Here is a 16,902-nt window from a genome sequence, read left to right as displayed (position 1 = left end):
TTTCATAACAGTAGTCTGAGGTTGATAATATTTCTATATTCTATATTAGAAAAACAGAAGCAGAGTGAGGTTAGCTGGGTTGTGCAGCAGAGCACAGACAGCCTGAAATAGTGCCAGCCTCAATGGAAGTTTCCAAACTTCCTGACCTACCCCTCAGATGTAGGATTGTTTTTCCTTTTCTGTTGTTCCACTTCAGAAATCTGATCTTGGGACACAAGGACTCTTCATATTACAAACATACCTACGTTCCACAAAATGACCTAAACTTACTCCCTAAAAAGCTGTGGCTATCAATCCCTTTAAAAAACCCTATAAAATTACACACAATACAATTTTTTTCTGCTGTTAGGAATGTGCATATGGGGCTTTAAGAGTTAAATGCTTGAAGAGTTTCAAAGAACAGCAAACCTATCTGTTTTTCTTTTCCTAGATGGACCAAGGGGGAAAAACTCACATGTGTATTTTAATTCACTGACACTTTAATGGAGGCTTGTTATGACTCTATATAGCCAGTGGTGAAGCTATAGGTTAAAATGTGTTGTGCCCATCCCTGTTGGTGCCCTTGCTGACTCTGGACAGTGACTTATATGCAAGTACTTACATATCAGTACTGACTTGATGAAACTTCCCTCTGTGGCAAAATTTAGTATTCTTTGAATAAATTGCATTCTGATGGGAGGCTAACCACAAATTGAGGGACAGGGGGATGGGAAGCACCACTGGCAGCCTAAAATAGCTATGATACCCATAGGGAAGACCTCTGAGTAAAAGTCTACAAGCAAACAAAGTAAATAGAGAGAATAAAAAGCCCGGCTAGATTTTAGAGGTCAGCCTCAGACATGGCCATTACCTCCCACTTGCCATGACCTTTATGCCTCTATGGAGGCAGCTGCAGTAGGCAACTGGACAAAGGGTTCAATTCATAACATGAAAAGCTTGTGCAGCTTTTCAGTGTACAGTACCCAGTTTTGTGCTGTCATCTTCTTAACCCCATCCCCACTCCTGAAACGCATGTCTAAATTTGCACAGAAGAAAATGGGATCAGGGAAATGCCCTTTTCCAAAGGTTCTCCACAAGATTCTTCAAGGTATTTGTACAAGGTATTTGTATGTGACCCATGGCAAAGTTAGCTAGCAAGTGAAAACACAGTCTGTGCCCAGTATTATATGAAGAGCAGGTGCAGCACAGCAGCAGTAGCAGCTTTGCTCTATGTACTGCTGGGTGCTGGGGAGCCTGGTGATCCTGCGTGTGGCACAAACCCAGTTCCTCAAGTCTTCAAACAAGCCTGCTGCCAGTTCAGCTCTGCTGCCATACCTGTTTGACCAGAATCCCTCTGAATTAAGTCAAGAACTTCTTAATAGTTCCTGCCTTTTTTCCCTTCTGAGGGTCCTCTGTTTACATGATTGAGCACCTATGTTGTGTCTCAGACTGAACATCAGTGGGGCAGATCAGTTTTGTTTGCTCTACATCATGAAAACCCTGAATTTACAGATTCTTCGTGGTTGCAGATCCTACAGTCTGCCAGATCTAGCTCTGAATTCCTCTGCCTTGTACTTAACAATGAGAGTCTGGATGACCCAAAGCCTCACCAAGGCTAAGCTGAATTTGCAAGGCCATGGGCAGTGTCAATACTGCGGTCGTGAAGCTCCACTACCCTTCAGCTTTCTGCCCCTGGCTGTGAGGAGGAACAGCCATTTTCACCCTTCTCTGTTAAAAGGCATGTATTGCCCTCTTCTGTGGTCTGGGGAAAGCTGTGGGTAGCTGCTCCCATGTCCAGGGCTGATGGTGAAGCTGCCCAGGGAGGCCTCTGGGTGCGGAAAGGCTGATGCCATGAGGGAGGGTGGGGTGAACATCAGGTGATGTGGATACATCACCTCATGAAACACCTTTTGTAGCCTGGGGTAGTTCCTAAGAGAAACATTCCAAGGGGCAGTGTTAACTGCAGCCTTTAAAACATCTGACAAAAGCAAGTGTAGGTGTGGTGGTGGGGCCACCACCTCTGCCAATAGTGGTGGCAGCCAAACACGCTCCGCCCAGCTGAATGGCCTGTGGGACATGACAAAACAGCCTTTATCAGCATGTGTGGAAAGATGTTAGATAAACATCTGATAATTCTCTCTGTGAGTGACTAGGGTGAGGTTAAGAAATGGGAGGAGCTCAGCAGGAAGAATCCAGACCTTGCATGAGGCTCGCTCAGGGTGTATTTCAAAGACCAGAGTACCCTGTGTTAACCCAGTGCTGGGATGTACTCAGTGAGGTTTCTGGCTAAATGAACAGCTTCACAGTGTGTTACCTTCAGTTCTAGTTTTATCTTTACTTCAAACTCTAAAGTGTGGTTAGCAAACCACCATGCCTGAGCCCTGCTGCAGTTTGCAGCAGTTCCAGGACAGAAATGCCATGGATAGTCTCTCTCTCTTTTTTTTTTTAGTTTATAGGCTGGATTATTACAAAGCATTCGGCTTACATCTGGATTTCAAAATCATTTAGGAACTTGATGTAGTACAGACTGGGAGATGAATTTATTGAGAGCAGCCCTGCAGATAAGGACCTGGGGGTTCTGGTGGATGAAGAGTTGGACAGGAACTGGCAATGTGCACTCTCAGCCCAGAAAGCCAAATGTATCCTGGGCTCCATCGAAAGGAGCTCCGGTGAGCTGCCTGCCTGCAGTGCTGCATCCAGCTCTGGGGTTCTCAGTGCAGGAAGGACATGGACCTGTTGGAGCAAGTCCAGAGGAGGGACACAAAAATGCTGGAACAGCTCTCCTGTGAAGACAGGCTGAGATGGTTGGGGTTGTTCAGCCTGGAGGAGAGGAGGTTCTGAGGAGACCTTAGATTTGCCTTCTAGTACTTGAAAGGGATTATGAAAAAAGAGGGAGAACAACTTTTTACATGAGCAGGTAGTGATCAGATAAGAGGGAACAGTTTTAAACTAAAAGTGGAGAGATTTATATTGTATTTTAGGAAAAAAATATGTACTGTGAGGAGTGAGGCGCTAGCACAGGTTCCCAGAGAAGATGTGGATGCTCTATCCTTGGAAGTGTACAAGGCCAGGTTGGATGGGAATTTGACCAGCCTGGTGTAGTGTGTGGCAGCCCTCCCCATGGTGGTGGGGGGTTAGAACTAGATGGTCTTTAAGGTCCCTTCCAACCCAAGCCATTCTATTATTCCAATGCAGGTATCCAAGTTTTCAGCAGGGAAGGGGCAGGGAGAAAACTGCTCATGTTGCAAGAGCTGCCCTGGCACCCATGCTGTCTCCAGAGCAATAGAGGCTGGGAGGGCTGGGCAAGCAAGGAGACTCCAAGCTGCTGTGATCTTCCCACCCTACACCTGTTCCTCTGTCTCCATGTGATGCCTTGGGACCCTGGAGCTACAGGAGTGCTTGAGCATAATGGCTTCTTTGACTTGGAAGCACCAACATGGGCCAGGTTTGAGTGAGGTGATAAAGCAGAACTGGTTTCTTGTTGTGCTTCCTCTGCTTCATATGATAAAACTTGACTCTGGCTTCCATGTTGCAAAATACTTAAAACTGTTCTGTGGTCATCTCATGGGCTGCAGCCCCCGTGTGGCCTCCTACAGACCAGTGGCTTTATTTTGGTAGCCTTCTTATAAAAGATAAATATAAATAAGGATTTTTTTGTTTGGAGGGTTACAACATCAAGCCATTTAACTAGGTATTCGCTACCGCAGTTTCTGACAGAACTCTTGGTAGTTACATTTTTTCCACATTATTTACTCATGTCCCAAGCTTTGTCTGACTCTAGTTACAACCTCTCCAGGAAAATTAAAGTTGTCACTCAAACCTGATTTATTTGAGAAGCTAGGAAATGGTTTTCTTACTTTAGGTCACCTAGAAAGGTCATATGGTCTTGTGGCAACTGGATTGTCATCTTGAAAGAAGCTGGCTCTCCTTCCTCTTTGTTGCTTAAAATTACACTGTAGGGGAGATAGCATCTCCTCACAAAAGGTGCCTACTCTGGTTCTCTGTGAAAGAACAGACCAGCTGTTTTGCACTTGGCACCCGCACTACAGGGAAAATATAACTCACTCTGGGCATCAGATGATCCTCAAGGGAAGTAAAAGGATCTCTTTATCTGGTATTAGCAGAAATGAAGCACTCAGTGTGTACTTAACTACATTTAGAGGCATGATTACAGTAGGAACATGATTTAAATTACTTGAGTAATTCACAAATGAATAACTTTGTTTACAACACCTGTTGCATCAGTGTGATGAGGTAAACACCAGTCAGGTGATATCGTGGGACTGAGTCAGAAGTTTGAGACAGAAGAGCTGTTTAGGTTACCCTGCCCATCCCTTGGCTACTCTGCCATGCTTCCCTACAACTTGTTTCTGCACTGTTTTCCTAAATTCAAAACATTTCACATATAAGGGTTTTTGTCACTGGTTTCTGAATTTTTTTCCACTGTGAGATTTCATTGCTAGGAAAGAACTCCTGAAAACAGACCCTCATTCTGCCATGTCACTTTATCACAGACTACTAGAATATGAGGTTGGAAGAGACTCAGAGATCATCTGGTCCATCTCTATGCCTAGAGGCGAATTCAACCATAATTAAAACATTTCTGTCAAATGTGTGTTCAGCCTGCTCTGAAAGATCTCAGCCTCCTCCAGCAAGCCATACCAGAGCTTGGGTGCTCCTACTATTATAAAGTTTTCCTAATGCCTAAATATTTCCTGTTTCATTTCATGCTCACTGCATTTCCATATCTCTCCCAAGGAGGCATGGATTACAGTTACTATCTTTTCATTTTTTCCTTGCAATATTTTTATATAAGATATATTTTTTCCTATAAATGAGAATATGAAATATAGACTAATCTGTTCTTCTGCAGATACCAGGCCATATCTCTGAGTCTTCTGTTTTACTTCAACTTCTATCAGCTGTAAGAAATATCTTAATTCTCAAATGCTCCATGCCTAGTTGGGAAAAGTACAGTTTGGCTTAATGCTGCCAGACTTGGCAATATAGGGTCATAAAGACTCTCTTTAGGGGTCAAAGGGCAAATATTGCTTTGCACTATGGATTACAGTTTTCTTGTAAATATTATTGAATTTTCCCAGACAGTTTAGGAGTACATTAATTATTTTAGACATCAGGAGAACTGTGCAATATTGTTTGTGATATGCCCTCACTCCTGGAAGGAAAAAAGCTCAGGTAGCTCCAGAGGAGATCTGGATCTCTTGCCTACACTGGTGGTAGTAAACTAAACAGTGACAGTGCCCATTCTCTGGCTTTGATGCTACCTGCTGTGATCCTATTAAGCTCCATCAGCACTCAAAACCAGTTGGCCTCCTTGAGAGGCCTGTTGGAAATGCTCTGTGCTCATTCCCAAGCTGGGAGCTGCCAGATGACTGTGGCAGCACCTGTGCCAAGTGCTGTTTTTCCAGCGTCAGGGCACAGGCCAGAGTGTCCCAGCGCCTCCGCCTGTGCCTTGACTCTGATTGTCCTGTACAGGAATAGCACTTGAGTCCTATTTCACTAGCTTAAGTGCAAGGTCATCTTTTCCCCACATTCGCTCATTCTCTAAGGTCAGCAGGGTGCCTGCTGAGGCTGGCACAGCTGAAGGAAAGATTTAATGCATTGTGTCTGCTTTAAAATCATTTTTACTCATGTTAGTTTGCATTTCCAAGCCTACTAAATAGGAAAGGCAGACCGTTGATTTACAACAGTCACTCTAAAAAATGGACAAAATATAACTCATTAAAAACTAAATTTTTCCATTAATTGCAGGTCTGAATGAAAGCTCCTTAGGGCTGTTTTCCAAATGTGAGCAGGACCAGAGGTTAGACAACTCTAAAGATCAAATACTTTACTGCAACATTAACCGTACTTTCCAAATGTTGGCAGGGATCCTGGAGAGTCGCGTGGTTGTTGCACCAGTACACAAAGAATGTTTTACAGGACTGTCTCTGATCACTGTTTTTCAGAGGAGCTGAATGCACAGGCAGCAGCTGTTTTGTAAAATTACCAACTCTGTGGCAACACACTGTTGACTTTTCTGCTGATGAAATGTACTGTTTTCCTGTGGCAATTCCTATTACGATGTTTCTGAGATTTATTTTTTGGAGCATGGAATTCTGATTGTTTTTAAGAAAGAAGAAAAAAGAAAGCTTGTGTGCTTGCAGCCCTGAAAGCCAACTGTGTCCTGGGCTGCATCAAAAGCAGCATGGGCAGCAGGGCAAGGGAGGTGATTCTGCCCCTCTGCTCTGCTCTTGTGAGACCTCACGTAGAGTGCTGCATCCAGCTCTGGGGTCCCCAGCACAGGAAAGACGTGGGTCTGTTGGAGCAAGTGCAGAGGAGGCCACGAAGATGATCAGAGGGCTGAAGCACCTCTCCTCTGCAGACAGGCTGAGGGAATTGGGGTTGTTCAGCTTGCAGAAGAGAAGGCTCTTGGGGAGACCTTATGGCACCTCCCAGTACTGAAAGGGGCAACAAGAGAACTTTACAAGGGCTTGTAGTGGCAGGACAAGGAGGAACATCTTTAAACTGAAAGAAGGTAGGCTTAGATTAGATTTTAGGAAGAAATTCTTTACTGTGGGCATGGTGAGGCACTGAACAGGTTGCCCAGAAAAGTTGTGAATGGTCCATCCCTGGGAGTGTTCAAGGCCAGGTTGGATGGGGCTTTGAGCACTTTGGTCTCATTAAAGATGTGTCTGACCATGGCAGGGGGTTTGGAACTAGATGGTCTTTCAGGTTCTTTCCAACCCAAACCACTCTATGATACCTCTTAAACACAAACAGGCATATGCAACAGGAAAATGTAATTTTATTTATGGGGAATTATAAGACAGAATTGGGTTGTGAGCTGTAAAACCTGCCTGCAGAGGCACATGGCAGCACAAAGGAGCACATGGCAGCACAGAGAAGCTTGTCTCCACCGGACCCTGGGGGGAGGAGGTGTCACAGGGCAGACCCCTACAGAGAGGAGCCTGCTGGGAGCTGATGGACGGGTGAACAGCGAGTGACCACCCCGCAAAAGGACATTTAGGAAGTGTGTTACTGATGTGGCAACATCGGATAGGTCACGTAGTGAGGATTACCTTATAAGGAAATACTGTGCCTTAGAAAAGTGTATAAAACCAGCTCATTCCTTTGAATAAACGATTCAGATTCCCTGCCAGTCTGAGTCCATGATTCAATCGCTGACAATATTGAATTCAGCATTTGCATACAACATGCAACTGTATTTCAATTATTAATTTAGCCTGCAAGAGTATTTCTGTTCATTCAATTATTGGTGTAACAGTGCCCGTATTTTTATTCTGCGTCTGAGAAAAGATAGACCACTTGTTAAAACAATGGGCCATGTGGAAAGAGGTCTGTTCGTAATTCAGATGCTAGAATTCCTTTGTAATGCAGAATAAGTCATTTAATCAGGATGTATCTCAGTTTCTTAATTTGATAAATGGAATTTATAATAACTTCTGGTCCATAAGGTTGTTGAAAGACTTGGTAAATTTTGTTTGAATACTGTAGTGGAGTCCTTAGTGGAATGTTCCAAGTGTAAGATACTATCATGAACAGAGAAGGCCTATGTGCCAGACCTCTCTGTCTTCCTCTGATAGTGCCACCTCAAACTTACTTGTCACATCCCCCACACAAAATGATATTCTAATTATACATGTACCAGAGTGTGTGTGTGTAATCACCAGTGTAATTATCAGTAATGGGACCCTTAAGAACTGGACCTACCAGAACTAGGTGAATTTATTTCTGTAGTGCTTGTTTTGCTATTTCTGATTGCTCCTTATTTGAAATGGTTTCATTGTCTTTATTCAAATGGAAGAAAGTTCAGAAAAAGGGTAATTTCATGCCTTTTCTAATTGCTCAGTAAAATTCCACGGAGTATTCTGGGTGTCATATAACTTGAGAATGATAGGGAGCAGAATGCTGGTTTTTTTTCCTGGTGAATATTTGTGCTTGAAAAATGTTGAGATTTGAATATGATGGAATATGGGTGTTTTGAGAACACACCTCCAGCACATCTGGCCATATTTGAAAGTTAGTTTTCTAGGCAAGAAAGGGAAATCTTTCAAGTTATTTGTTCATATCATCACTATCATATTTATTGAAACTGTAGTATTAGTCCTTTGAGTAAGAAATTTCACTATGGAATAAGAAGTATTATAAAATGCAGTTTAGAATTTCTCTTCAATAACTTTTCCTTCTATTTGTATGTGTCCCTTCATCTCCAGCAACACTGAAAGCTTACGTACTTAGTGGGTATTAATTAATGTCGAAGTGTCTTGCAACTGTGGCTTCTTTAAAAATGAAATCACCCTTCACTCCTACTTCTGTGCGTTTGTAAACAGGTTGTCACAGTAATTGTCACCTCATCTGTGGGGCTCTGTCTCTGGAAGTACCGTCACTCTGCTGAGGCTCCTGTGCTACCTGTCTGCAGAGCACTACTCATGGAATAAACTCATGCCTCTGCTATGCAGACCCTGAGCACAGGTTGCTTCAAAGGGGCTGAAATGTGTTCTTCTTGTCCTACAGAATTGCTTTTCCTGTCCTACTGGGTACTAGAGGTTTTCCTGTACCATGAACACATCTAGGGATGATGCCATATGAAAAGATCTTTGGCATCCTCATCCTGCAAAACAACAGACTGGTGTGGTCTATACTTCTTCAGAGCTCACAGGGGTCACCTGCTTCCAATTTCTCTCCAGCTGATGATAGAGATCCTACTAGCAGAGGACTAAATCCTTCTGCAAAACACCTGAAAACTGAGGTGGTGGAAAGAGAGAACTGAGAATATTTCTCAGTCCAGATAAAAAGTGAGGATGACACAAAGGCAATGTGGCTTACAAAGGAATCTCAGGAGAGGTATTCATTGAAGCTGGGTTTCAAGGACCATGATTGAGGCCTGTATATATTAATTTCTGTATATGATTAATTAACTGCATTATTTCTCATTATATTTTGTTTCTTTCAGATTCCGTTGATGAAAGATCCTGGTTGGATTCGAAATGTCTGGACACGCAATCTAAATGTAGGAATTTAATTGTTCATTTGCTTTTTAACTCCAGTGCCTTAGGGCAGGCCCAGCTTGAAGCCCAGTGCTCTTTGGTAAAGCAGGATGAGGAGTGGTTAATTCTTGCCCACCTCCTGGTACCCAGTCCAGCATGTCCAAGTGTCACTCTTTGGACACTGTGTTACTGTATGTCACCACTATAATGTGGTATTATTATTCTTGTGAAAGTCTGGGTGGCTCTGTGAAACTGGTGGCCCTCATATGGGCCAGTACTAGCAGGATAAGGATGGAAACAGCATAAAAATTTGGAAATTTGGCACTTGACCTGGGAGATAAGCACAGAGTGAGAAAACCTGTGGCAAATGTGAGATGCAAGACATGTCCCAAGCCAGGGAAAACATGCCCAGACATCCCTGCTGCTGCTCTCCTGGAAGGCAGAGAGCACACCTGTGAGGTGGTGGTCTCAGGACACAGCCATGGATTGACAGAAGAACCACTCAGGAGAAGGAATGAGAGGGGGAGAACAGCACTTCCCACACCAATTATAGAACTGCTACTGCTGAATGATTGGTGGAGGAGGCAAAGAGGCAGACCCAGGGAACAACCTGATGATTTTCTAAGTGACTCTGGACTCTATTCCTCAGAGTGACCTACCCTTACAGTGATGGTGGGGCAGAGTATTTAGAGGCTGACGTGTTTGAAATCACAGGTAAGTCCACAGCATTTCTACCCAGCACCAAGCAGAGCCATGCAATCACATTCGCTCATCTGAACTTTTGGAGCCACTGTACAGCCCTGCGTAGGCTTCACAGATGTATTAGCCTGGGTGGAGGCAATGTAAGCATAGCTACACTGCTGTCTCATGTAAATCTCACTCTGGGGGTTCCAGACAACCTACACAGTGCAGTGTAGGATATTCTCTATGGTTTCCAGAGGAGTCTTCCTGATCCAGGAGCCTGTGGAGACTTGCCTGTAGCATCTCAGTGTGGGAGCTGGTTGGCAGAGCCTGGCAGCCTCTCAGTTGGATCTGGCAGATGTAGGAAGGTATGTCAGCTTCAAAAAACTGAGGATCTAGCCTTCATGATGAGCTTGATATTAGTAATGTCATGTAAACCGAACAGCTAGATAAGCCAAACAGGCAGTCTGAAATGAGGATGAAGTTGGCTGCTGTTGGCAGGCGCTGGGTTTGGACATCCAATTCAGTAGCTGTACTTTGCAGACAGAAGGGTACCTGGGAATTCAAAATGCCAGTAACATAAACAGGGAAGGAACTTGTAGTGGTTTGGTCCAAAATACTCATTACTGTTTATCTGCTGTGAGATAAGAATTAGGAGAAATGCAAAGCAGGCACCAAACTTGAAAGAATATAAAGAAGTTTATTAACAGACCTAAAAGAGGGAAAAAAAAATTATACCACCTTCAGAACTCTCCTCCTCCCCCCACCTTCCTCCCTTCTCCCACTGACAATGTAAAAAGACAACCCTTAAGATGTTCAGTCTGTTTACCACTTCCATAATAACCTTGTTCAGTCCATTTAGAAAGAGAAGTCTCTTCTTGCTCGTGCTATGAAAACATTATCACAACGAGACAGCCGCCCACTTCCAAATATTGTTCAGTCCATTTAGGAAGAGGAGTCTCTCTGCCTGCGTGTGAGTCCTTTCCCCCGACTTGCAGCTTTTCCCGCAACTGCTTTCGAGGGTCCACTCTTGAAGTTTTTTGGGGTACAGTTTTAAGGTTGAGCCGTTCAGAAACAAAAAACAGAGGCCCTTCTCCTTCCCTGGGAGCAAAGGGTCTTCATCATCTTCATCGTTAGGACTATCTCTGGGAGCATCTCTAGGAACTGAGGTTTTCTCCTTTCCCGTTTGGAGCAAAAGTCCTCATCTGGTTCATCTCTCCCTGTCCAAACTTCTCATGAAATTACAGCTGCGTCAGCATCTGCCTATCTCAGCGCAGGTGCTTTTGCTCACGAGTTGAACACTCCACCCCCCATATCTTCATGAAATTACAACAGGATACTCTGATATATCATAGCTTCACAACAGAATTTCAGCTTTAAGCATCTCCTCTCTCTCTTCCCTCAGGTTTTCAGCTCTTCACAGCAATAAAAGGGTTAATCTCACCTCGGCCTTGCAGCTTTGCAGCTGGAATGTTGAATTTTTCTTATCGCAGTGGAGAGGGGGGAGAGCCGAGCCGCTCCGGCTGCCCACGGCAAGGCAGTGGGGGGGGGGTTCCACGGCTGGAACAGGTCCATCGGCTTCAGGATGGCCATGGCCCGGCCCGGCCTGGCCCGAGCAGGGCCTGGGCCCGCTGGCCCCCGCACGGGCCCGCAGCCACCTGTGCCAGCGCCGGAAACGAGAGAGAGCTTGGAGGGGGAGTTTGCCTATTCTTAAATGTGGATCACAGAGGTAATCACAACTTTAAGTGGCTTAGAGAATTGTCCATATTCAAACTGGCCAGCTGATAGGTTCTGTCAGGTCCCAGAGGAAACTGTAAGCACCCCTTAGCAAGGACGTCCCTTCCGGGACTATGCTTGCTAACCTATGACAGAACTCCAATTAGCAAAGGACAGCATCAAATATGAAAATTAAACACTTGTAAAGAAATATTACAGATGTGATCTTTTCATTCCAAACTTTGGGAACATTCAGATCTGCATTCAGGTGAGATTCTGAACTTTACAAGAACATCTGCTGGGTAACCAAAACATACCATGTGAACTTGTGCTGTAACTTTGAAAGAATGGAGAATAATACATACTCTCAGTATGATTATACTTTAAGAAGGATCAGCTTATGTGTTACTTGGGCAAAATTTTGAATTTTTTAAATGTATCAGTACTATGGTTTTTGTCCTAAATTTCTCATAAGCTAGTACAGAAAGACATGAAGAAGAAAGACATGAAGAAGAGGAGAAGGAGGAAGGATTTTTAACTGTGGATGTGCTACATTTAAAATCTACTCTACAGAAAGAAGATTGTGGGAAGTTAGCTAACCACTAAAGATAAAAAACTCTCAGAGATCATGCAGATAAAAGATGTGTTTGCACTAAGCTGTGCCAATGTCTGCAGAGAGAAGTCAGCAGTATGAAACAGAAAGTGAGAAAAACAAATGAGGCTGAATCTGCCACAGGAAGCAGAATTACACAGAATAAATAACATCTGACCTGGACAAGGTAGATAAGCAATAAGCATGATCCCAACCCCATGCGAGCAACATGAAAAACATGCAGGGTGAACGAACTGGGCTGTCATCTAGGGCTGCAGGGGAGGGACATCTGATATCACAGGGATGACTGCACAGGGAGGCTTTTTTGTTTGTGCCCAAATTGCAGTGTGGGGGTGGGAATGGGGAAAACGGTGTCTGAAGAGTTCACATCAGAAGCAGACATGTACCTTGACATGACTCTGAACTACCTGTGGGTATGACTTTGTTTTTTGTTCTATTAAATAGGATTATTTTCTTTGTTTTCTGACCAGTCCTTTGTCTCTTCTTGTACTATGGCAGACCTTGATACAAAACACTGCTTGCCTGTTCCTAGTCTTGCTTTTAAAAAAAAAAATCTTCACCTGTTCAAAACAATGAGCAAACCCTTTGCTTGTGTAATGCAGAGTTCACTGGCTTGAAAGGGATTATATTGTTTTTTGTGAACTGAGCAGCAGGCCTGATACTTTCATACTCTTAACTCACTGGGATGGGAATTCTCTTTGCGCATGATACGACCAAAGCAATGCTGCTGACATGCAAGTCATAGTAAAACAAGCTGATGTTTTTGTGGGCAGAAGCTGCTGGTTTTGAGAGACTGTGCATGGTATGTAGATTTGTCTGAAGTAGATAAACTGTACAGTAAACTGGAATGAGGGTAGCAGGAATGAGGCAAAGTACCTGATGAATTCTCATATTTGCATAATGGAATATGGAAATCATACAGGCCACCCGGACAAAGGCTTTCTGTCCCAGGGCATGCTGGACCTCATAAAAAGGATTCCACTAATTTCACCAAAGTAAATGACTTAAATAGATTTACACAAAGTGCTTGTTTTAACACACACCTCTGCCATAGTTATGTAACAAGGATAAATTATTTTCCCAGTGTGTTAATTCTTGAAGGCACCTATTTTCTCAAAATAACTCGAACATAATGTTTTAAAACAATTCTTGCATGTATGTGCAAGTGCTGGTAAGCTTTTTTCAAAGCTTTTTTCACTGTTTTTTTCAAACAGTGAACAGGAATACATGGGGACACAATTGACCCATTTATGTAAGGGCAGGATCTAAAGAATTAAATGTAGAGCAGGCAGGTTGGTAATACACTCATTTATAGTATCTTAATACTGGACTAACTAAAATTGTTCAGCTTTCTCAGTTCAACATTGAATTACATTTCCTTCTAATGGATTGTTGCCTCCTGAGAGCCATTCAAATACATCATACTTTGTGACCAGTTTACACAGACATCATAAACCCCCCTTTAAGACAGGTGTGTTTTGCTTGCAAAAACTGTTGTGCATTTTGACTTCAAGACTCTTTTATACTGAAATTTTCATTAGAGTAAAATTTTAATTTTTGCTCAGCTTTCAGCACAATGGCAGAAATCAGAGAAAAAAAAAGTTTTCTTTTAAACCATAGACTATAGTTCCTCCACTGGTTAATATACCCTTTGTCACAGCAAATCTAAATTTAGTTTTCCAAATAATTATTTTTAGACTGATGGAGATGAAACACTGTTTAATTTTAGTTCTAAAATAACATTCATTACTATGTTCAGGGATTTTAGTGCTATAACACTTCTGGAGAGACTACACTCATTTTGACCCTGAGAGTATTTCGAGGGAAGGATTTACTGAATTACCTGGGACACTTCTGCCACTCATAGAAATTTGAACATGAAACTGACATAAAGTACCCTTTTCATGATTTTGCAAACTCAATCACATCTATTAACCGTATTAGCACTACAGATTTATAAAAATGAGTCTAATAAATCATAAAAATAAAACTAATTTCTCAGATAATATCACATAGATATGCATGTCCTTACAAAAGATGTAAAGAATGACAGCAGCTAAAAAACAGAAACAAATGACAATGTCCCTGCTTTAACACAACTGACTTAGAGGTTCCAGTTAGAGTTTTATACAAGTTCTCAGCCTAAACCAGGAGAATGAACTGCTTAGATAAGAGAAAGAATGCAGTAAACAAACTTATTTACTGATTAACTGCTTGATGCAAATAATTAAAGAGAATTTATTGTCTTGTGACTGCATGTGCAGGATTTAATTCTGTGCCTCAGCTTGTTCCTAGGATTTTCACACAATTTTGATTATTAACTTTATCAATAACAATATATTTTCAAGTACAAAACAGCTGACAGCAATTAGATTGTCAGCTTTTACAGCAAGCAAGACTGAAAAGATAATTTGCTTAAGCAAAATATGCTTTTAAACATTGTCATTGTTCCATATAGATCAAATTCTGCCTGATAAAAAATTATCACAAGAATTCAATGGATGGTTGTACTTTGAATTCAAAACAAGCACAGTCCTTGGCTCAAACTGTAATTACTAAAATCCCCAGTAATGGAATTAAAAGGAAAATGCTTCTGAGACAGATTATCTCAAACCAGTATCTCACCTCTCCCCAAATCACCCAATACAGAGCCTTGAGGTTAAAGATCAGAGAGATCTGAAATCCGTGCTGCCAGATTAAGGTGTCTTCAAGTTAGGCACAGAAGAAGGAATGAGAGGACAGTGTGGAAAGATCTTAGGGCCAGAGCTCCCTTGTGCCTCGCTGTTACAGAAAGCCCTGAGGAGGGAAAGCAGGAGTCCTTCAGGTGGAGGCACAGGACCCATAACTGCTTCAGAGCCTGAATTGGGAAAAGTACCCTTCTACATGTTACACACAGATGTTAAAAAAATTCGCTCTAACCTGGTTATATTCTAGCACTTCAAATATTCAAGAAAATTGAGTATTAGTGAGAGAGGAAAACACAAAGTAGCAAGGAATTGCATTATTTCACTGGATTTTTTTACAGCAAAAGTAGTAAATCTTTTTTACTTTGGATGAAGGGATCAAGATGTGAACTCTTGGGCAGTACCTGCAGAAGCCTCCGTCATCAGTTCAGTGGTGAGGGAGACAACAGCCAGAGTCTGCCTCTCCTCCTGACAGGCTGCGCACAACCCTCCATCTGCCTCTTTCTTGAGGAGAGATTAAAACCTTTTTCATGCAGTTTATATGACAGCCAGAACTAATTACAGTACCTGGGAGAGTACAGAATTATCTCACTTCAAACCCAAGCATTGGCTTCTTGTAATGCCAAGCCAGGGACAGAGTGCCCCTGCATTCACCAGGAGCCACACAGAGCACAGCCCCCCTCTACCCTGTTCTGCACAGAAGTGAGGAATTTTTCTGTCACAGAGAGAACCACCAAATATTGCTACTTGTATTATAAAACACATTTTAGATACGTCACTCTATCTGTGGAGTTATAGAATGAACTTCAAGAGGAGCTATATTAGCACTGAATTCTTAGCCCACCGGAAGAAAAAGCTTTACACAAAATATCTATTAATTGTCTTATTATCATGTGTGCAGATGTTACATCTTTGCTACCTACAGTTTGCCTGGTAAGGTGGAAACAACACAGTGAACTAATCAAAGTGTTCAGTTTTACAACCCCCAAGCAATAACTTTCAGAACCTGTTTGCAAGGATAATTTGATATTGGTAGGCAGTCTGATTTAGAAATTACAGACATTGAGGCTGAGAGAAAAGCAACAAACTTCTCAACAGAAGGAATTGATTTCCAAATACCTTTGTCCACTTTGGGATTAAGATTGCCATTTTAGTTTCTAAGTACTGCAGGTACCATGAAGAAAAGATTATACCCTGGGAAACAGACCAGCTTTGTTTGAAGTTCTCAAAGCATGTTTTGTACTATTTTGTTCTGAACAAATAATACTGATGATTTTGGTTTGCTGTACTTTGAAAACAGTGTTCTGGGCAGAAGCTTTGCTGGTCATGCGTAGATGTATTGGACTGATGAAAAGCTAGATTTTGGGCTGGAAAGCATTTCTGTCCACAACAGGATGGAAGGGTTTTCCATGGAGTTGTGTACGATCTCTCATTTCTCATATGTGTGTGCACTTAGAGACCAGTATGTATTTTGCCTGAGCAGAATACACGTTTGTGTTTGAACAAGCATATGCAGGAATTGTGGTCTTGGCTGAATAAAGAACATGTTGATTTCACTGTTACATCCGTAATCTCATACACCGCGATTGCTTTGCTATCAGAGCTCAAGCTTTTCTAAGCTTTTTAAGATTATATTTAGAGAGCTCAGCCGTGGCTGTTTACAGATTTGGAGCTAAATTGCTTTCTGATGAGATTGGACTGGTACAAGTGTACCTCCAGAAGGGTTGGTATATTTAGCCTCTCTTGTTCCTAATTTAAGTACTCCTATACTCTTCTGCTTTGACAATGTTTGGATCATAGGAGTCAATAGAAGCCTCTGTTTCTCAGTAGCCAAGTATTTTGTAGCAGAGAAATGAGTTTTGACTGGGGAAAGAGCTTCTAGGATATAAAGGAAGCATTGAGGTTTTCATGGGTTTGCATGGTTGGATGTGGATCTAGAAGAAAAAGAAAGGCTCTTTTGAGAACCTTCACGTCAAGACTTGTTATAGTCTGAGAAGGAAAAAAAGACTTGTCTAGTGGTTCATTTGCTACAGATCCCCTTTTTTTCAGTGAGGGGGAGGAAAGGGTGTTTCCGTCACAAAACCAAGTCCAAAAGTATTTGGTTCAAAATCAAGTTTTGTTATGCAATGTGAGCACTGATGGCACGTGAGATGTTATCATTACAGATGAGCATTTTGGTACATGATCAGTGCTTCCTGTCCTGCCTCTAATTCCAGCT

At 42.4% G+C, this 16,902-nt stretch overlaps 1 protein-coding gene across 2 annotated transcripts in view; it reads left to right on the top strand.

Moving 5' to 3' along the window:
- Nucleotides 1-8,960: 8,960 nt before the first annotated feature.
- The window catches only part of LPIN1 (lipin 1), a 60,539-nt gene continuing 52,597 nt past the window's right edge, over nucleotides 8,961-16,902 (top strand). The window contains exon 1 of one of the 2 annotated variants that reach the window (XM_048297953.1): nucleotides 8,961-9,013. In XM_048297953.1, the coding sequence (XP_048153910.1) occupies nucleotides 8,966-9,013 (48 nt within the window). In that variant the 5' untranslated portion in view covers nucleotides 8,961-8,965. The remainder of the gene's footprint in view (nucleotides 9,014-16,902) is intronic. The other variant, XM_048297955.1, reaches the window with a different exon arrangement.

Source organism: Corvus hawaiiensis, chromosome 3 (genome assembly GCF_020740725.1).
Source record: "Corvus hawaiiensis isolate bCorHaw1 chromosome 3, bCorHaw1.pri.cur, whole genome shotgun sequence".
In the NCBI taxonomy this organism is placed as follows: domain Eukaryota; kingdom Metazoa; phylum Chordata; class Aves; order Passeriformes; family Corvidae; genus Corvus; species Corvus hawaiiensis.
This window is presented reverse-complemented; position numbering and strand designations above follow the sequence as displayed.